This window comes from Antechinus flavipes, chromosome 1, assembly GCF_016432865.1.
Source record: "Antechinus flavipes isolate AdamAnt ecotype Samford, QLD, Australia chromosome 1, AdamAnt_v2, whole genome shotgun sequence".
NCBI classification, from domain to species: domain Eukaryota; kingdom Metazoa; phylum Chordata; class Mammalia; order Dasyuromorphia; family Dasyuridae; genus Antechinus; species Antechinus flavipes.
This window is the reverse complement of record NC_067398.1, coordinates 564,882,050-564,899,481: the sequence shown is the minus strand read 5'-3', so window position 1 is coordinate 564,899,481 and position 17,432 is coordinate 564,882,050. Positions and strand designations below refer to the sequence as shown.

General features: G+C 32.7%; 1 protein-coding gene across 2 annotated transcripts in view; it reads left to right on the top strand.

The window, feature by feature from the left end:
* Positions 1 to 17,432, top strand: part of EXOC2 (exocyst complex component 2) — a 210,444-nt gene that overhangs the window by 76,788 nt on the left and 116,224 nt on the right. For both annotated transcript variants that reach the window (XM_051970780.1, XM_051970781.1), the window contains 4 exons: positions 574 to 719; positions 852 to 933; positions 2,165 to 2,267; positions 11,765 to 11,883. In XM_051970780.1, coding sequence (XP_051826740.1) covers positions 574 to 719; positions 852 to 933; positions 2,165 to 2,267; positions 11,765 to 11,883 — 450 coding nt within the window. The remainder of the gene's footprint in view (positions 1 to 573; positions 720 to 851; positions 934 to 2,164; positions 2,268 to 11,764; positions 11,884 to 17,432) is intronic.

Genomic DNA, 17,432 nt, shown 5'->3' with positions numbered 1-17,432 from the left:
CAATTTTTTAAAAATAGTATTTTTTCTTTAAAATTGTACATTAAATTGTATTAAATTAAGTAACTTTTGTATTTTGCGCCTTTTTCCTGGTATGAAATATTTTAAGCAACATGTATATTTAATTCTTTCCTTGAAAGTCTGTTGCATTTAGTACTATACATCTAAATATCAAAGTCATGGTATTTAATTGTTAAAGTTTTGCTGATATGCTGGAAAAAATATATTCTTTGTTAATCAACTAACCTAAGAGCCTGAGATTAATTATAAAATATAGAGTATTGTCTAAAATTAATCTAAGTTCACCATAGTGAAATTAAACATTTAGGTTTGAAAAATGCAATTTTTAATTATATAGAGCTCTCACCATGTTAAGGCTTAAGCAGTCAAGATCGAAATTGTATTTTAGTAAACTTTAACATATTCCCAATGTGTCTGATTTCAAAAAATAAAAATAAAAAAAATACTTAACAGTGGTAATGTACAGCATTTTAATTCCAAAGATTGAATACATTTTCTGTTGATTAAAAGAAGATTTTCTCTTATATTTTTAAAAAATTGTTATTTTTAAAATAGGGGCAAGTAATACTGCTGATACATTGTTTCAAGAAGTCTTAGGCCGAAAGGACAAAGCAGATTCTACCAGAAATGCATTAAATGTTCTTCAGCGTTTTAAGTTTCTCTTCAATCTTCCTCTAAATATTGAAAGGAATATTCAAAAGGTAATATATGTACATGTCATACACAGATCTATTTATATATTTTAAAGGCATGCTATTTATTCTTTTTCAAAAGCTTAATTAGATCTATTTTTATTGAGCTATACTGACAGTCTCTAAAACATTATTTTAAAGGGTGATTATGATGTAGTCATTAATGACTATGAAAAAGCCAAGTCGCTCTTTGGGAAAACGGAGGTGCAAGTTTTCAAGAAATGTAAGAATTTGTTTATTACTTTTAGGTTTTCAGCTTTCCTTTTATAGGAAGAATGGGGAACTTATAATTCTGCAGAGAATGTTACATGTGTTTTAACTTGTGCAAAGAATGTTATATGTGTTTATTCGGTGCTCTCTTTAGCATTTGGAACAACTATTTTAAACAATAACTTGAGCAGAATTTCTGACTAGGGCATTTTATTAAGCTGTAGCATTATGGGATTCTTCAAGTGGGGTTTTTTGGGGGGGAGGGGAGAAGGTTATGATTATTCTTACTTAGGCAAACAGTTCTCTCTCTATGCCTTAATTCTTTAATTCTAAGATCAGCCATATTACTCTGGTGATTTCAGAACTACTAAGCAATAAATATAAAAATTGTGAACATAGTCTTTCAGATGTTTGGATAGATATTGCTTAAGTGATCTTTTTAATGCTTAGATTTTTTCCATTAAGTAAGCATTAAAGAAATAGATAATGTGTGCCTTAGGCTATGATTTTATGTGAACTAACTTTAAGTATGAAAAGTATCAGATTCATCATCTTTTAAAAAAAAAAATTTTGATTTTTTGAGTTTTGGGGCCAGATGGTAAAATATCTGTAGTTACAGGGAAGTGAAGTTCTATAATTAGTTCTATCACTATGGAAATAATTTAATTTTATCTTAATCATTTAATAGTTTTAGTATATTGTCAGAATGTATTTAAGTTGTAATCATTTAAATCTACCAGTACTTAGTAAGAATGCAAATTCAAAATAATTGGTTAAACTTTCACAGAGCTTTGTCACTAAATAATAATAATAACCTATATATTTGAAATACTTTATAATTTGCAAAGTGCCACATATGTTATCTGATCCTCATCACAGCCCTGTGAAGTGTGCAGGGCAAGTGGTTTTATTATTTTTCCCATTTTTCTGGGGAAAATGGGAAAGCTTTTCAGTTATGATTACTCTCAAAGAAAACCTTTTTACTGGTTGGCCTCACTCTTAGATACTTTATGACAAAAGTAAAACCACATTTCTTATTCCCCTCTTCAGAAAACCACGTACTTCTAAGGATTCTAACCTTAAAAGCAAATTAAACTTTTTTTTACTTAATCAAAAAAGTTCAATATGGTTCATAAGCTGTCTATATTAAATTTTCCTTATTAAATTGATTGATAAGACTCAGGCAAATGTGTTCCAAATTGCATTTCCCTGACATTAGCTTTTACCTTTTTTCTTTTTAATAGATTATGCTGAAGTAGAAACACGAATTGAAGACTTAAGAGAACTACTACTGGACAAATTGCTTGAGACTCCATCTACTCTACATGATCAAAAACGTTATATAAGGTGACCATTTCTAAAATATCTTAATTAGTTCTATGTGTTCATTGATAGAGATAGACATAAATACATCTGTGTGGTGGTGAGCATGGTGTCTGTACCCTGAAGCTAAGTTTAGAAGAATTAAGAGACAGATGTTTTCCTGAAATAGGGAACATTGGCAAGGAATCATTGCCCAGCTAATAAAAGTTGAAAGATTGTAGGGCCCTGCTGTATTTCTCCACCTTTTGGAATATTTTATATTGTTAATATGCTTTTTCCATATTTTACATCTTTAGCCCACTTCTCCATTTGAGGATATACACATGTGCCTCACTTTTGAAGATGGTAGATCCCTGCCAGTGTGAGAATAGAGTGAGACAGGCAACCTGGTACACCCTTCCTCTCTGAAATCCAACTCACTTGCATGACATGGCATTACCTCCTGATATTAGGGTCCTCTTGGAGGAGGAAAGACAGATAACATCAACATCAACAGCTTTATGGGCCCCATAGAGGTTTTCGGCATATAAATCAGCTGGTTCTGGGCACACCAGGCAATTCTTCATGCCACAGGAGTGTGCCATTGGTCACTGGTTGAAAAGCTTTTTTTTTTTTTTTTTTTTTTTTTTTTTTTAACACAGAACAGATAACTTAATGCTTGCAAAAGGCTGATCTCAGAAAAGAAAATTCTTGTGGGTAATTGTTGTTTGTCCTTTGTTCTCGAAGACCAACATGACATCAGGGAGTTGATGCCATGACATGAAAGTGAATTGGATTTAAATGAAGGAGGGCTGTGCAAGGTCATTTGTCCCACTTTCTTCTTCAGAGCCATTAGGATACAATAGCCACATTTAGATTAGGATGACTGGAGATGGCCCTGATACAGTGGGAGATCTTTTTAAGTTAAAGTCTTTCCCAGGTCTTACTTTATTTGGGCAATACCTACTTAGTGATTGAAACTAGATAAGAAAAGAATGGCCTCTTTTTCCTAGCTGGAAGAAAATCTAAGAGGGGAATGCCTTCAGGGTTTCTTAATAAAACAGAATTTTTTGCTGTTTATTTACATTGTTATTTATACCCACTCTGAGCTATCAAGGGGCTTGGCCTAGAGCTGTTGTTGGCTAATTTATGAAAACCAGAATGATTTGGGTTTAAGACATGGTCTTTCAGAAAGAAATCTCATGAACCCCAAGATATTTTGCCAGGTTTCAGTGATCAAAACTTGACATTTCTTTGGTCAGAGCATCCCCAGGGTAAGGACAGAGGGAGAGGAGGAAGGGAGAGAGGGAAGGAAGGAAAAAAGAAGAGAGAGAAGGAAGGAACAGGTTACATTGCCCAACTGGACCTGGCCGGTGGGATCTCCATTGGGGCAGCTCTTCCTACTCACAGGTGGTTGTTTGTCCTTCGTTTTCAAAGAGGACCATGACATCAGAGAGGTGATGCCATAATTTTAAGTGAGGGAGGGCTGTACACCAGCCTCACTCTCTCTTCTGGAGCCTTCCATGTGGATAGTCAACTCAGAAAAAAAAAAAGAACATAACCCAAAGGGAAAAAGAAGGTTTCTATTTGGGGAGGGAGAGGATCTCTAACATAATTAAGAAGATTAAGAGGAGTAAATAAAGGACTTCAAAGGCAAACACTCATAATTGTAAATATAGAGATTATTAAAAAGGCATAAAATATGTTTGTCAGTAATCATTTTTGTGCATTTTTCCTTGTGTGACATGAATGTTATGTGTATAAACTTATATATTATCTCTTTCTGTTTAAGAGTTGTCACCCAGTATTTAACATTTAATGAAACAATAAAAATGGAAAATCTTATCATTCTTTCCTTATCCTTCCTCCAACTTTCAAAATTAAATGTTATTTAGAACTGTGACTCTCTTATAGAAATTGCTGTTTAAATTCATAAAATTTTCGATTTAGAAAGAGCCCTAAATATCGTAGCTTCTTCACTTTTCATATAGATATGTAGATATATCTATAGTTGGGGGATATTTGTTCTAACTTACAAATATGAGGACTGTTTTAATTTTCATATATGCTAAAACAAAAGATCTAAGATATATCATTATTTTAGTTGAGAATGTATAGTTAAAGTAGATCAGCCTTAGACCAAATTAGGAAGTTGATGAAATATGCCTTTATTCCTGTTGTTGTGCTTTTCACTAATACTTTCATATTAAATTATGAGGTTACCTTTCTCAAAGTTATTTTAAAGTTATAAAGCAAAAGCTGTCATGAGAATACCTCTCATAATAGAATTCTGCACACTGTGGAATCTGGGTGAGTAATAAATATTATAATGGAAGCTATAGCCTCTCATATCATTACTTAGATTTTTCTCTATCTACTCCTCCGGTAGCAACAATTCATAGTCAGAAGGATATAGCTTCACATCCTACATACTTAACAAAAATATGGAAAAACAAATTTTGTGTTTCTGTAAAACAAAAATAAAATATAAACTAGATGAATAATCTAATGAAATGCTTTGCTTTTGCAGAAGAATAAAGAATATAGGGGGAGATTTTTTTTATATTATCATAAAATAGGAAAAATTTACTGAACAAGGTTGTAGTTTTGTTTTGTTTTTGTTTAAAAGTCTTTATAAGTGAGGGATATGCTTACCTTACTTTGACTTTTCAGATACAGTTTTATCCAAAGGTAAGCTTGAACAGTATATATTTTAGTATTTAGAGATCATACAAAAATGTACAAAGTACAAAGATCATAGCTCATTTGTTCCTTCTCTTCTGTGACTGGGCTATGGTCTGTTTGGATGAAAGGAGTTCCCATCTTGGAGAGGTCATAGATCTACTGAAATAAAGAAGTGAAGGAATACTGGCATTGTCTTCAGAAGACCCAGATTTAAGTACCCCCACTTCTTATTAGGAGCTGATTATCCCTCAGACTTGGGATTCTCTCCCTGTTATGTCACCCCATAATTTCCCTGCCTTCCTTTGGTTTTAGATTTCAATTTTCTTGGGTCTTAGTACTCTTTCTTTGTTATGACATCTCCCTTGCCTAATTTCATGATAGATCTTGTTCATAATTTACTTATTAGACCCGGAGCTGTTTGTGATCAAGGAATATCTTTTTCCTTTCTTGTTCCCAATGCTAAGTACAGGACATGGCACCCAGCAGACATTTAATAAATGCATCTGATAGATTCTTTAGTTGTGACATTTATTACCTCTCTGATTTGCTTGAGTTGTTTTCCCTTTCTGACCTTCATTTTTTAAACAGAGACACTGCAGCAGATGTTTTTTTTTTCCTTTTTATTTATTTATTTTTATTTGAATTTTAATTTTCTCTAGTTAATATAAAAAACATTTTCTTTTTTGGTTATACACATGCATTCTTTTTTTTTTTTTTAGCATATTTCCTTATGAATCATGTTGGGAGAGAAAAATCAGAAAAAAAGGGAAATACCACAAGAGAGAAAAAAAAGTGAGCATAACATGTGTTGATTCTCCCATTGGTTCTCTCTTTGGATGTGGATGCAGTTTTCCATCCAAAGTTCATTACGATTGTCTTGTATCACTGAATGCTGATAAGAACCAAGTCTGTCATAGTTGATCATTGCACAATCTTGCTATTACTATGTACAGTGTATTTCTGGTTCTGCTTATTTGACTCAGCATCAGTTTATGTAAATCTCTCCAGGCCTCCCTAAAATCATCCTGCTGGTTGTTTCTTACAGAACAATAATATTCCATAATATTCATATGCCACAATTTATTCAGCCATTCTCTTAATTGATGGGTATCCACTCAGTTTCCAGTTCCTTGCCACTACAAAAAGGGCTGCCACAAACATTTTTGCGCATGTGGGACCTTTTTCTCCTTGAAGATCTCTTTCTTCATATATAGGTATATAAGCCTAGTAGAAACACTGCTGACTCAAAGGGCATGTACAATTTGATAGCCCAAATTGCTCTCCAGAATGGTTGGATCAGTTCACAATTCCAACAATGGATTAGTATCCCAGTTTTCCCACATACCCTCCAACATTCATCATTATCTTTTCCTGTCAGGTATCTTACAACTCTTATATATAATTCTCTGTTTTCCAATTTGATTGTCCTTTGAAAAGCTCATCACATATCTGACAGGTACAGCTACATTTCTTTCTAGCATCTCTAAATAGTAGGGATGCTAGAAACATCATATATATATATATATATATATATATGTATATATATATATATATATATATCTTTTCTAATGACTTTTGCAGTGAAAAACACCTTCCTATTTAGAATGACATAATAATAGTCAATTAACATTGACTACAAAGTACCCATGAATTAGATATAAAAATATAAGTACCAATGCCAACTCTTAGATTATATCATGTTTGATTTGTACAGTTTCTTTTCCATTCTTTTCAATTATTGAAGTAGTTTTAACAAAAATATGATTAATCATAGAATCCTAGATTTAGGACTTGAAGAGAGCATGAGAAATAGGTCACCTGAACTGTTTTCCTCAATTTATGGATGAGGAGACTGAGACTCAGAGAGGTTAAGAAGTTAAGGTAGCTAGATGCCACACTGGATAGATAATTAGGCCTGAAGACCTGAGATCAAATCCAGTCTCAAATATTTAATAGCTGTATGGCCTTGGGCAAGTCACTGAATTTGCCTCAGTTTCCTTGACTCCAATCAGATGTGATAATCAGATTACAATGGTAATGTGTTTAGCACAGAGCTTGACATATTAAGTACTATATAATTGTTAGCTGTTCAAGTGACACAACTTGATGGAAAGCATTTATCAAGTATTGCTGTGTGCTAAGTGTTTTTCAAATACTATTAAGATAGTTCCTTCTCGCAAGTAGCTCACATTCTTATTGAAGGAGACAACACATAAAGGAGAACTTGTATTATTTTTCATGTTGGATAGAAAGGCCAGGTAATAGATTCTTAAAGGAATAGGGCCCTGAGCACCTCAATGATCTGTGGAGCAGATGGTCCCCTACTCCAAGGAGAATAGGGTTTAAGTAGTATGGGGTGAGGGATCTTTCCACAGAAGGAAGGTTATGGTGAGAGATCTGCATTTGAGGGGAACTGAGCAATGAGGCAAAGAAACTTGGGTTGAAGCAGTTTTTGATTTCCTCAAGTGGCAGAAGATATATGTTTTATGACTGGAGAGGAAATTTTCACCAGCTTGTATACATACATATCTGTCCAAAATCTATTCCAAATGAATCTAAGGTCATATCCAGGTGCAGGGGCTTGAAGACACTTGAGCTCCTATAGTAGATGCCATCTGAGTTAATCTTTAAAAAGCAAACAAAGAAAACCTTCGGAATTCTAAGCAAAACTGAAGAGGCAGTACTTTCATAAAAGTGGGATGCACTGAAGGAACAGAGATGCCATTAAAGAGTTACTTGTGAGGAGTAGCGAGAAAGCCAATTTGGTTGTTCCATGTAGTCTGTGGAACAGAAGAATCTTCCACAGCAAGAATTTCTTATAAGGATGAAATCCTAAAGAATGTTCTGACAGACATCATTTTAGGGAATACCTAAAAGTTCCACTTAGTTGAAATGTAGAGTAGTGAGGTGATACAGTGGATGGGTACCTGACCTAGAATCAGGCAGATTCATTTTTCTGAGTTTAGAAGTGGCCTCAGACATTTATTAGCTGTGCCAGTCACTTTACCCTGTTTGCCTCAGTTTCCTTATCTCTAAAATGAGCTGGAGAAGGGAATGGGAAACTGCTCCAGGATCTCTGCCAAGAAAACTCCAAATCTAGTCACCCAGTCAGGCACAACTGAAATGCCTAAATAACAACAAAGAACATGTTAAGGGGAATTATGCAATTATGCTACTAAAATAAGGTAAGCCAGCTTATCGAAAACTGAGAAGTTTATATTTTCTCTTTTGAGCAATACAGAGGTATCACAAGATTTTCAGTAAGGAAATGACATGGTCAGAATAGTCAATCAAAAAGAGTCTACTTTGTCTAGACATCTATGTATTAGAAAGTATATTTTGGCTGTTATGTCAAGGATAGGTTGTAGACAAGACCTGAGGCCAGAAAACAGATTAGGAGGCTGTTAAAATATTCAAAGCAAGAGATAAAGAAGGAACAAATTAGTTTGATAGCAAGTAAGTAGAGTATACGGTTGGATGTGAGTGAAGTTATAGAGGTAGAATTCTCATAGCATGTAGATGATAAGACAAAGGAAAAGGTGAAAGATTTTATACTTGGGAAGATGTAATAGAAAAAATGCTCAAATTAGAGTCCAGAAGACCTAGGTTCAAACCCTGTTTCCAACACTTATTTAGCTGAGGAACCAGGGGCAAATTTCTCCAAATCTGAATTTTAGTTTTCTCCCCTATAAATGGATGTACATATTGATATAGGTATAAAATTTATCTCATAAGATTGTTATGAAGATCAAATGAAATAATGGATATGAACTGCTTTATAAAACTTAAAACATTGTTTAAACATCAGTTATTGTTATATGTTGAACCTTGAAATTTTTCGGAATAATTTTTGAATTAGTATCAGGTGGTTTTACTAGTACTCACAGCATTAATAGTGATTCATGGGATTAAGGTTTAAAATATTTTTGTTTTCTTTTTCTTTACACAACTGAGTAATGTTTGACACGATTCAAACTTAAATAGCTAGTATTCTCTTACACTTGTTCACCAGAAAATCTAATAATAAACTTAGCTGCTTATTTAAATTACTGTTACTATACATAAGTAAGTGTATGCTAGTAATTAGCTTACTAGAAAATTTCGGGCAAGGAGAAAATTTTCCTGTGTTTTTCATGCCAATACAGACCCACCCCAGAGCAGTTATTGAAAATTGTGTCTGGAAATAAAATTAAATCTGAAAAGCAGGTGAAGAAAAAAGAATTGGAACAATTAACCAATTTTTTCCCTCCAATTTATTCTTTAAAACTGTCATTTTAAAGCAGTATTTGATGTGGAGTTATAATTTTTAAATAAATCCTATATGTACCCAGACATATACATACAAATATCTTAGAAATCAAACTTATTGAAAAACATAGTAAAAGAAAAATTTATTGTCAGGATCATATCAAAGATAGCCAACCTTCCTTTCCCCCAAAAATAGATGATTTCCAAAACATTAAAACTAAATTCTCTTAAAGAACAAATTTATTTAAAAAATTTTAAGGCTATTTTATGGTTTCTGCTATTAAAAGTCTTGTTTTCTGGATTTCAAGCATGTTGATGAATATTTACTGAGAGGTACATGTAGATTATGCCAAAAGTGAAGCAGCATTTTGGTATAATGGAAAGAGTTTTAGCCTTATTATCAAAAGAAACTTTTATTCAGATTGTATTTCTGACACTTCTTAGTGGTCTCAACTCTGACAAGCCAATCACCTAACTTCTGTAAACCTTAATGTCTTCATTTGTTAAATGGAGATCACTGAGTGGTGGTAAGGATCCAAAGATATAATGATTAGAAAACACATTTTAAACCTTAGTGTACTTTATAAACCTCAACTGTCATTATTATTAATCTTACTCTTCTAATTTTTTTTTCATTGAGGACATGGATAGATATAGCGGGCACAAATCAATATCTTGCTATTATTACTGTATATTGAATGTTCTAAAAGTTGTACTTCACAGGAATGTAAAATAGCTGCTTTTCAGTTGAATATTATTATCATTAATACTAATATGTTATTGTTATTTTTAGAATGAAAAATAAAGGTAATCCGTATTAAACAACATTATATTGTATTGGTCAACTACTAGAGAAAAGAAATCACTTAAATTTCTGTAGTAGTTCTTTTCTTTTTCTTTTTCTTTTTTTTTAATTTTAAAAATAAAAGTAAATCGTTTAGCTACAAAGAAAACAGTTAAGGAATGGAGCTGTTACAACCAATTCATAGACAATTGGAAGACCGTTGCTACGCAGAGTAAATAATATTGTTTTCCTAATCTGTTGTTATTTAGTAATTTTAGTCCTGTCCAAATCTTCATGACCCCATTTGGGGTTTTTTTGGATAAGATACTGGAATGGTTTGCCATTTCCTTATCTACTTCCTTTTATAGATGAGGAAAATGAGGCAAATGGGATTAAGTGATTTGTCCATCGTCACAAAATTAGTAAGTACCTGAGACCACTGAAGAAGATGTCTTCCTACACTACAATACCTAGTTGCACTTTTTTGTCTAGATTCAGCAAAATGCCACTGGGGCAAAATACAGCATCCATGAGGAAAACTGCATCATTTTCAAATGGAGAAATAAAACCACTTTGAGGAAAGACAGGGGAAACCCAAAAATCAATGTATTACTCTTTCAATATTGGGGGTAGGGGGTCAAGAAAGGGAACATGGCAAAACCTGGCTAAGAGAAAAAGATCAAAATGGATTTTGAAAGTCAGGGGTTATTTATAATGTACATTCTTTAAACTTGAATTTTCTTTTCTTTTCTTTTTTTTTTTTTTTTTTTGGATGGGTCACAGACTGATTTTTTTTTTCATGTGTGTAAAAAATTTCAGATGTTCTTAATATATTTTTATTGTACTACTTGATTTTTTCACTCCAAAGAGGATTCTTAATATTTTGTTATTTTCTTAATGAAGTTAACAGTTTAGTTTTTAAAAATCTCCAGGCACATTCTTTAATATAACCTGAGTTACAAAGAATGTCTGAAGCTGGATTTAAACTCAGGTCTTCTAGATTTCTAAGTTTAGTGCTCTCCAATCTATCACCTAGCTGTCCCTTCTTGCCAGCAATACTAACTACATCTAAAGTATTAAGATGGTAAAATAATCTGTTTTCTGACTTGTAATCTTAGGAAGTTGTTCTCAAAGGTCTCTAAGATTCCTTCCAGTTCTAGTCTAGATGTATTATCAACTGTGACTTAGGATTTTTCTAGCCATAACTTAGGCTGTTTCTTGGCATTCACTCAGAACTTTAAAGATACAGAATTGTGGCCACAGAATCACTCCATTTTTCAAAGGACCTTTATAAGTTCTGAGTTGACTGTAGGTATTGAGAATAGCGATTTAAAAAAACAAAAACAAAACAGTAAGACAGTGCCATCTACTGGCAGCTATATTTATAGTTTTCCAAGATAGGAGAAACAAAAGCTTTCCTCCTATCTTCTCCAGTGATTCCCAGTTTTGTGTAAAACAGCTTAAAGTTTACTGACTTAATAATGCTCTTTTATCTGAAATTAATTATAAAGATATTTTTACCCCTATTATATAAAGCTGAACTAGGTTCTCCTGTTAATCTCCTTTCTAAAATTCTGGCCGTTTTTGGCTAGATTTCTTCTCCATAATTATATGAGAGAAATTAAAACATGTTTAATTTATTGCATTAAATTGAACTTATTAAAAAATAGGAAATATTATATCAGTGATTTATTATTTGTTCCAGACTTTGTTTTTCTTTATAAATCTAAAAAAAAAAAAAAAAAGTGTTTGTTATCCCATCTATCCTGGTTTTTCTTAATATCAGAATTTTAACCTATGTATATCTTGTTCTTTTCTTTTTCAGATATCTTTCCGACCTCCATGCTGATGGAGACCCTTCTTGGCAGTGTATTGGAGCACAGCATAAATGGATCCTTCAACTCATGCACAGTTGCAAAGAGAGTTATGTAAAAGACTTAAAAAGCAAGTATATTTCTTCTCCAGTTAGTAAGTTAATTCAGTGGTATCCATTGAGTGGTATTCAGAATTCTTAAATATTGAGGAGATAATTTCCCAGTTTTAGCATCATCGAATTTTCTTCTGCCCAAGCTAATTTTTTCTGCTTAGCTCTTGTACTAAAGGATAAATAAGAAAAATGGAAGATAAAAAAGTGAAACCTAAATCTGTTAAATATTGTGACTTAACTCTGATAAAGGTATAATAAAAAACTGAGACTTAAGTTCAAAATTAGATTTTAAGTAAGTTCATGAAGTCTATATCATTAACCTCTTTTATTATAGATAATGAAAAATTAGAGATAGACTGGGTTTTTTGGCAGAATAGAGTGATGGGATTGAAGCCTCCAATACACCTACTAGTTATGAGAACATGGAGTGACAGTCCTCAAGTTTATTATGGAGCTTAGTGTCATGCTCATTATTGTAAGTAATGTAAATAAACATGATATATGACATCTTTTTTCAAAGAGTTTGCCACAAAATGTTTGACTTAAAATGATCCACAAACCCAATTAATTGAAAATTATTCTATTCTAATTATTTTTAGAGAGCAGTTAAAGTTTACAGGATAAAATCTTCATGCCAATTAGTGGAAACATACATTCTTTATAAGACAAATTTTATCCTTTAGCTTTAATACTCATCTCATATATTTATACCCCAAAATTAGTTTAGTTCATATGGATACTTGACCTTTATTTACATTCTTTTATTATCCCTTCAATATCAGTACTTCTGATGCCAACAGAAAGAACCTTCTGTTTTAGGGGGACTACAGATAGCTTTCTAAGGTAATCATAATTTTTATTTCCTTAGAAATTGGTTTATAAATTTTACATATTTATAAATTGCATTTTATAATAAGAAAAAAAGGAAAATGCCAGTGGTCAAAGCTCCTCACCAAAATCCTGTGCCTCATGATAGCATGGAACCCTCTGGTTCTTGAAGGGTGTTCTTACAGAGTACAGGTTATAGCAGCTATGCCTTACCAAACTGGAAGGACTTCAAGGACAAGCTTTAAAACAGTCCATATAACTGATATTCAGAGATCAGCTTGGCTATGTTCCATGTTATTATATAAATGGAAGCTGTCAAGGGAACAAATTATTTTGCCTACATGTCATGGGAAATTATCTGCTAATTCTAAGTTTGTGGTCCATACTGGTGGAAAGGAGAATATACAGTAATGAAATCATATATCCTTGAAGTTTTCACATATGGGATAGGCACTGTAGTCATTGTTGAGGGAGTGAGGGAGTTGCAAAGCTAAGCCAGTTATTCATCATTTATTAAGTGCCTACTTTGTTCTAGATAGACACTAGTATAGAAATGGGAGAGGGAAAAGATAGTCCTTGCCCTCAAAGAGCTCAAAATCTAACAGAGGAGACAACGTGCAAGCAACTTCATAAAACAAGTTCTATACAGGGTAACTAGGAAATAATAATCAGAGTGAAGAGAATGAATAATATTCCCCAAGAGGGATGGGGAAAGACTTCTTATAGAAGGTGGGATTTGAGGTTGTATTTGAAGAAAGATAAGCAATACAGGAAACAGAAAGGAGGAGGAGAGAGAACATTCCTGGCATCAGAGAAAGCTAGTGAAAATGCCTGTAGCAGGAGATGGACTGTTTGTTTGAGGAACAGAAAGAAGATCAGTATCATTGAATTGGAGAGTACTTGTTGGGATATAAAGTATAAGAAGACTAGAAAGGGAGTCTGATTATGAAAGGCTTTGAACAACAAATAGAGAGATTTGTTTTTGATTCTGAAGGTGATAGTGATCCACTGGAATTTATTGAGTAGGGCAGATGACATATTTGGAACTGTGCTTTGTAAAAGTCACTTTGGAGGCTGAATGGAGGATGGATTGGAATGAAGAAAGAGAAGAAGGCAGTATACAATTGAACTGGTTCACTAAGGATTTAGGATGGGGAAAAGAGGAGAATATGGCTAGTATAAAGATGATTGATGACTTGGGAGGTTGAGGGATTTGACATTATGGTATGGATGAAGAGTGAAGTTTGATATTAGAAGTCAAGAGATAGAGAAAGAAATCTAATAGATTATGATCAGATAGAGGAATTTCAGAGTTCATGAACATGGAGGTGGTGAATTTTTGGGTGATGGCAGAATTGAGGATATGATCATCTTTGTGTGTGACTAAGACGAAATGGAGGAGTATGTCGCAAGAAATGAGTAGATGGCAGTTAAAAATAAGGGTAGTTGAGGTAGTATCATATGAGAGCAGAAATTGGAGAGGAAATTTTATAAATTGTATTTTGTATTATAATTTATAAATTGTGAGCCAGGAAGGAGAATGTCCTGAACGTCTATAGGTTATAGCTATCTGGATTTTGATTGGGTGATAGATAAGAATTGTGTAGACTTTAAAGGAGTAAAAGTTACTAAATGATGTATATGGGACCATGGTAATGAGAAGCAAAGAGTATTCCAACTTCAGGGGTCTCTACCAGTGCTATGGAGGAAAATGAAAGTGTAGCCTTTGTTGGAAAGGATGAACAGGGAGGCTATATCAATCAGAAGGGAGCCAGGTCTCAGCAATAGCCAGAAGGAGGAAGGAATAGGAGAGGAAAAGATTTAAAATGAAAGCAAAATAAATAAATATGGTCTCTGCTTTCAAACAGCTAAAAGAGTAATTGGCATGGTAAGACATTTGTTCATTTATTTAATCATTCCTTTATTCAACAAACAAGTGTTAAATGCCTAGTATACACAATTAATTGTGCTAGGCTCTGGTGAAGATGCAGAGATAAATAAGACATGATCCTTTCCCACAAGGGAAAAAAGAAAGTCAAAAGAAACATACTATATGCAAAGATAAATATAATACAAAATATAATCAATAACTATATAAAACAAAATGTTATATAATCAATGAGGGATCTGGATACAGAAGATATACACACAAATAATTATTATACTTATGTACATAAAAGAAAAATTTTAAAAAGAATGCTAAGAGAGTTTCAAGAAGGTAGAAATCGCTTCTGCATTGATTAGGAAAGGAAGGAAAGACAGTAATAGAAAAGGCTTCATGCAGGAGGTTGCATTTGAGCTAATTTAAAGAATAGACTTTTTGAGCACTGATAATAGTAAAATGTAAGAATATGCCTAAAGCCTCATAAAGTACCAATCCCTTAATTTTTCATATAAGAATATCCAGTCATTAGGTGATGTGCCTAATATCAAATAGTTATCAAGTTACAGCTTGAACCTAATCTAATTATTTTCTATCACAGGATACTGCCTCTTTTTTACAATGCACCTTCTTTTAGTTGTTGTATAAATTTAGAATTGAGACTTTCTTTTAGTCCTTCAGGACATTTTATCACTTCAATCCTGTGACACATGGCAGGAGAATCAGTCAGGGAAAAAAATAATAATTAGAACTTTTGCTTATAAAATCCATGCAAAATAACATTTAATTAGATTAATAAAGCAGATATATACAAACACAGGAGCTAATAATTTCCTAAATGAAAGTAACTGAAATTATCCAAACTAGATCCAAATATCTGCTCTACTTTCACACATAAAAACTAGATACTTTAGTACAGTGAGATGAATGATATTAGATAAATTCCCTATAGATCTAATTTCTGTAGATGATAATAACACTTACAGTTTATATAGGCCATAGGGATTTTATAAAGTGCTTATTTCAGAGTCATAAAAGTACCTCAATTTACAATGTCTGAGGTCAGACATAAGACCTTATCCTCATTTTACATGACTGAGGCCATATCCACATAACAATACTCAAATTCTGGTCCCTTGATTCCAGATGTAATGCTTTTCCCACTATATTATATCATTGTTTTTTAAAACATAAAAGTGAATATGTTAAGGTTTGAAAGATAAGGTACTTTACATTCACCTAGAAAGATGGATTGAAAGTAATTTCCTGACAATTTTGGAAGAGTAAAATCAAAGTATTTTACTTATCAAGTTAGAGAAAATTGAAAGGCATCCAGGATAGTAAAAGACATACTGGGGGAGGTCTTATCCTCTACTCACTAGCAATGAAATGTTTGGGGAAGAAAACCAAGTAATTCTCTAAAAGGCTATTGGTTATTGTATTATATAATGCAGATATGTTATCTAGTTTTTAATCAGTCCTGTTCCATGTTTAGGGATGGCTTGATACAATTTGATGTATACTTGCTATATTTCTTTAAATTAATTTTGGAATTTCTTTTCTATTACATTCTACTCACAACTGGCTAAGAGTGATAATGAATATGTAAAAAGGCAACTACTTATTCACTCAACTTACACATTAACTTTCCCATAATGGTAATAGCTAACATTTTACCGTATAGCGCTCTGTTAGATAAGTGGGCTCCATTGGTTTTAACTCAAGACTTCCAAAAACCTGTTTCTAAATTTAATGATGGTCAAATTCTAGAAATGAGAAGTTGAGTTGTAAGTGTTATAATCCGAAGAAGAATCATGGACAAAATCTTTTGAAATAAACTTCCAGATAGAACAATGGTTAAAAAATAAGACATCCTCATGGATTAAAATATCTAAATGAATAAAATGCAAGAAGCATTAAATAATTTTTTTGGTGTTTAAGTATGTTGGTCATTATGAAATCTAATTAACGTATAGAAACCAAAGATATCTTTATGTAGTAAGGCAGTTTTTTTTTTTTTTTTAAGAGGGAAATGTTAATTTTATTTACTTTTCTGGTCTTCAGACAGAATGTCTTAAGCAAAGAAAGTGATAGATTTTCACAGACAGCAGTACTCCATTAAAAACTGCCTTTCTCCAAGAAAGATTCTTTTGTGTATAAGCTCTGGCAGTGGAGGGTTGGGTCATAAGGTTGATATTCTCATGAACACTGCATTAGATCTTTCCCTAGGTTTCAATTTTTACAGTAATAATATACACTGATCCTAGCAGATGGTGCTCTTCATATTGTAAACAGTGAGGCAAAGCATAAAGATTAAAATTGCACCTTAAGCACACATTGACATTAATCACTGCATATTCCTTACCATTCTTCAAATGGATCATTGTATGTAGTCCAAATTTGATACTCTAATTTTGAGAAGAGGCAACATTACTTAGAGAATAACTTTTTTTAAAAATTACTGAATATAAAGAGAAGGAAGTTGTTGTTGTTGTTGTTTTTTATCTCTCGTGAACTCTTAACTATTTTTCTGTCAGGTTATTCTACTTTCAGAGCAGACCTGTCACCTTATTGTTGCTTACAGAAAAGTTTTACCACCTTATAAGAAGTGATTTGTCTCTAAAAATTCCTGTGGAACAAGTCCAAAATTAGACTAAGGCCTCAGCTTTTCCTGCCAGGAAAAGCCTTTAGTTAACCCCCTACTGACATTCCCAAACAGGATTTTTAAGGGTAACCTTCAAAGGTGTTTTTTACTTTGTTCTGAAAATGAGTTTAACACTTAGAATGTATGTTGGATATATGTAATAAATTAAAGGATATGAGTATTATAAAGTAATTGCATAATATTTTTTCTCT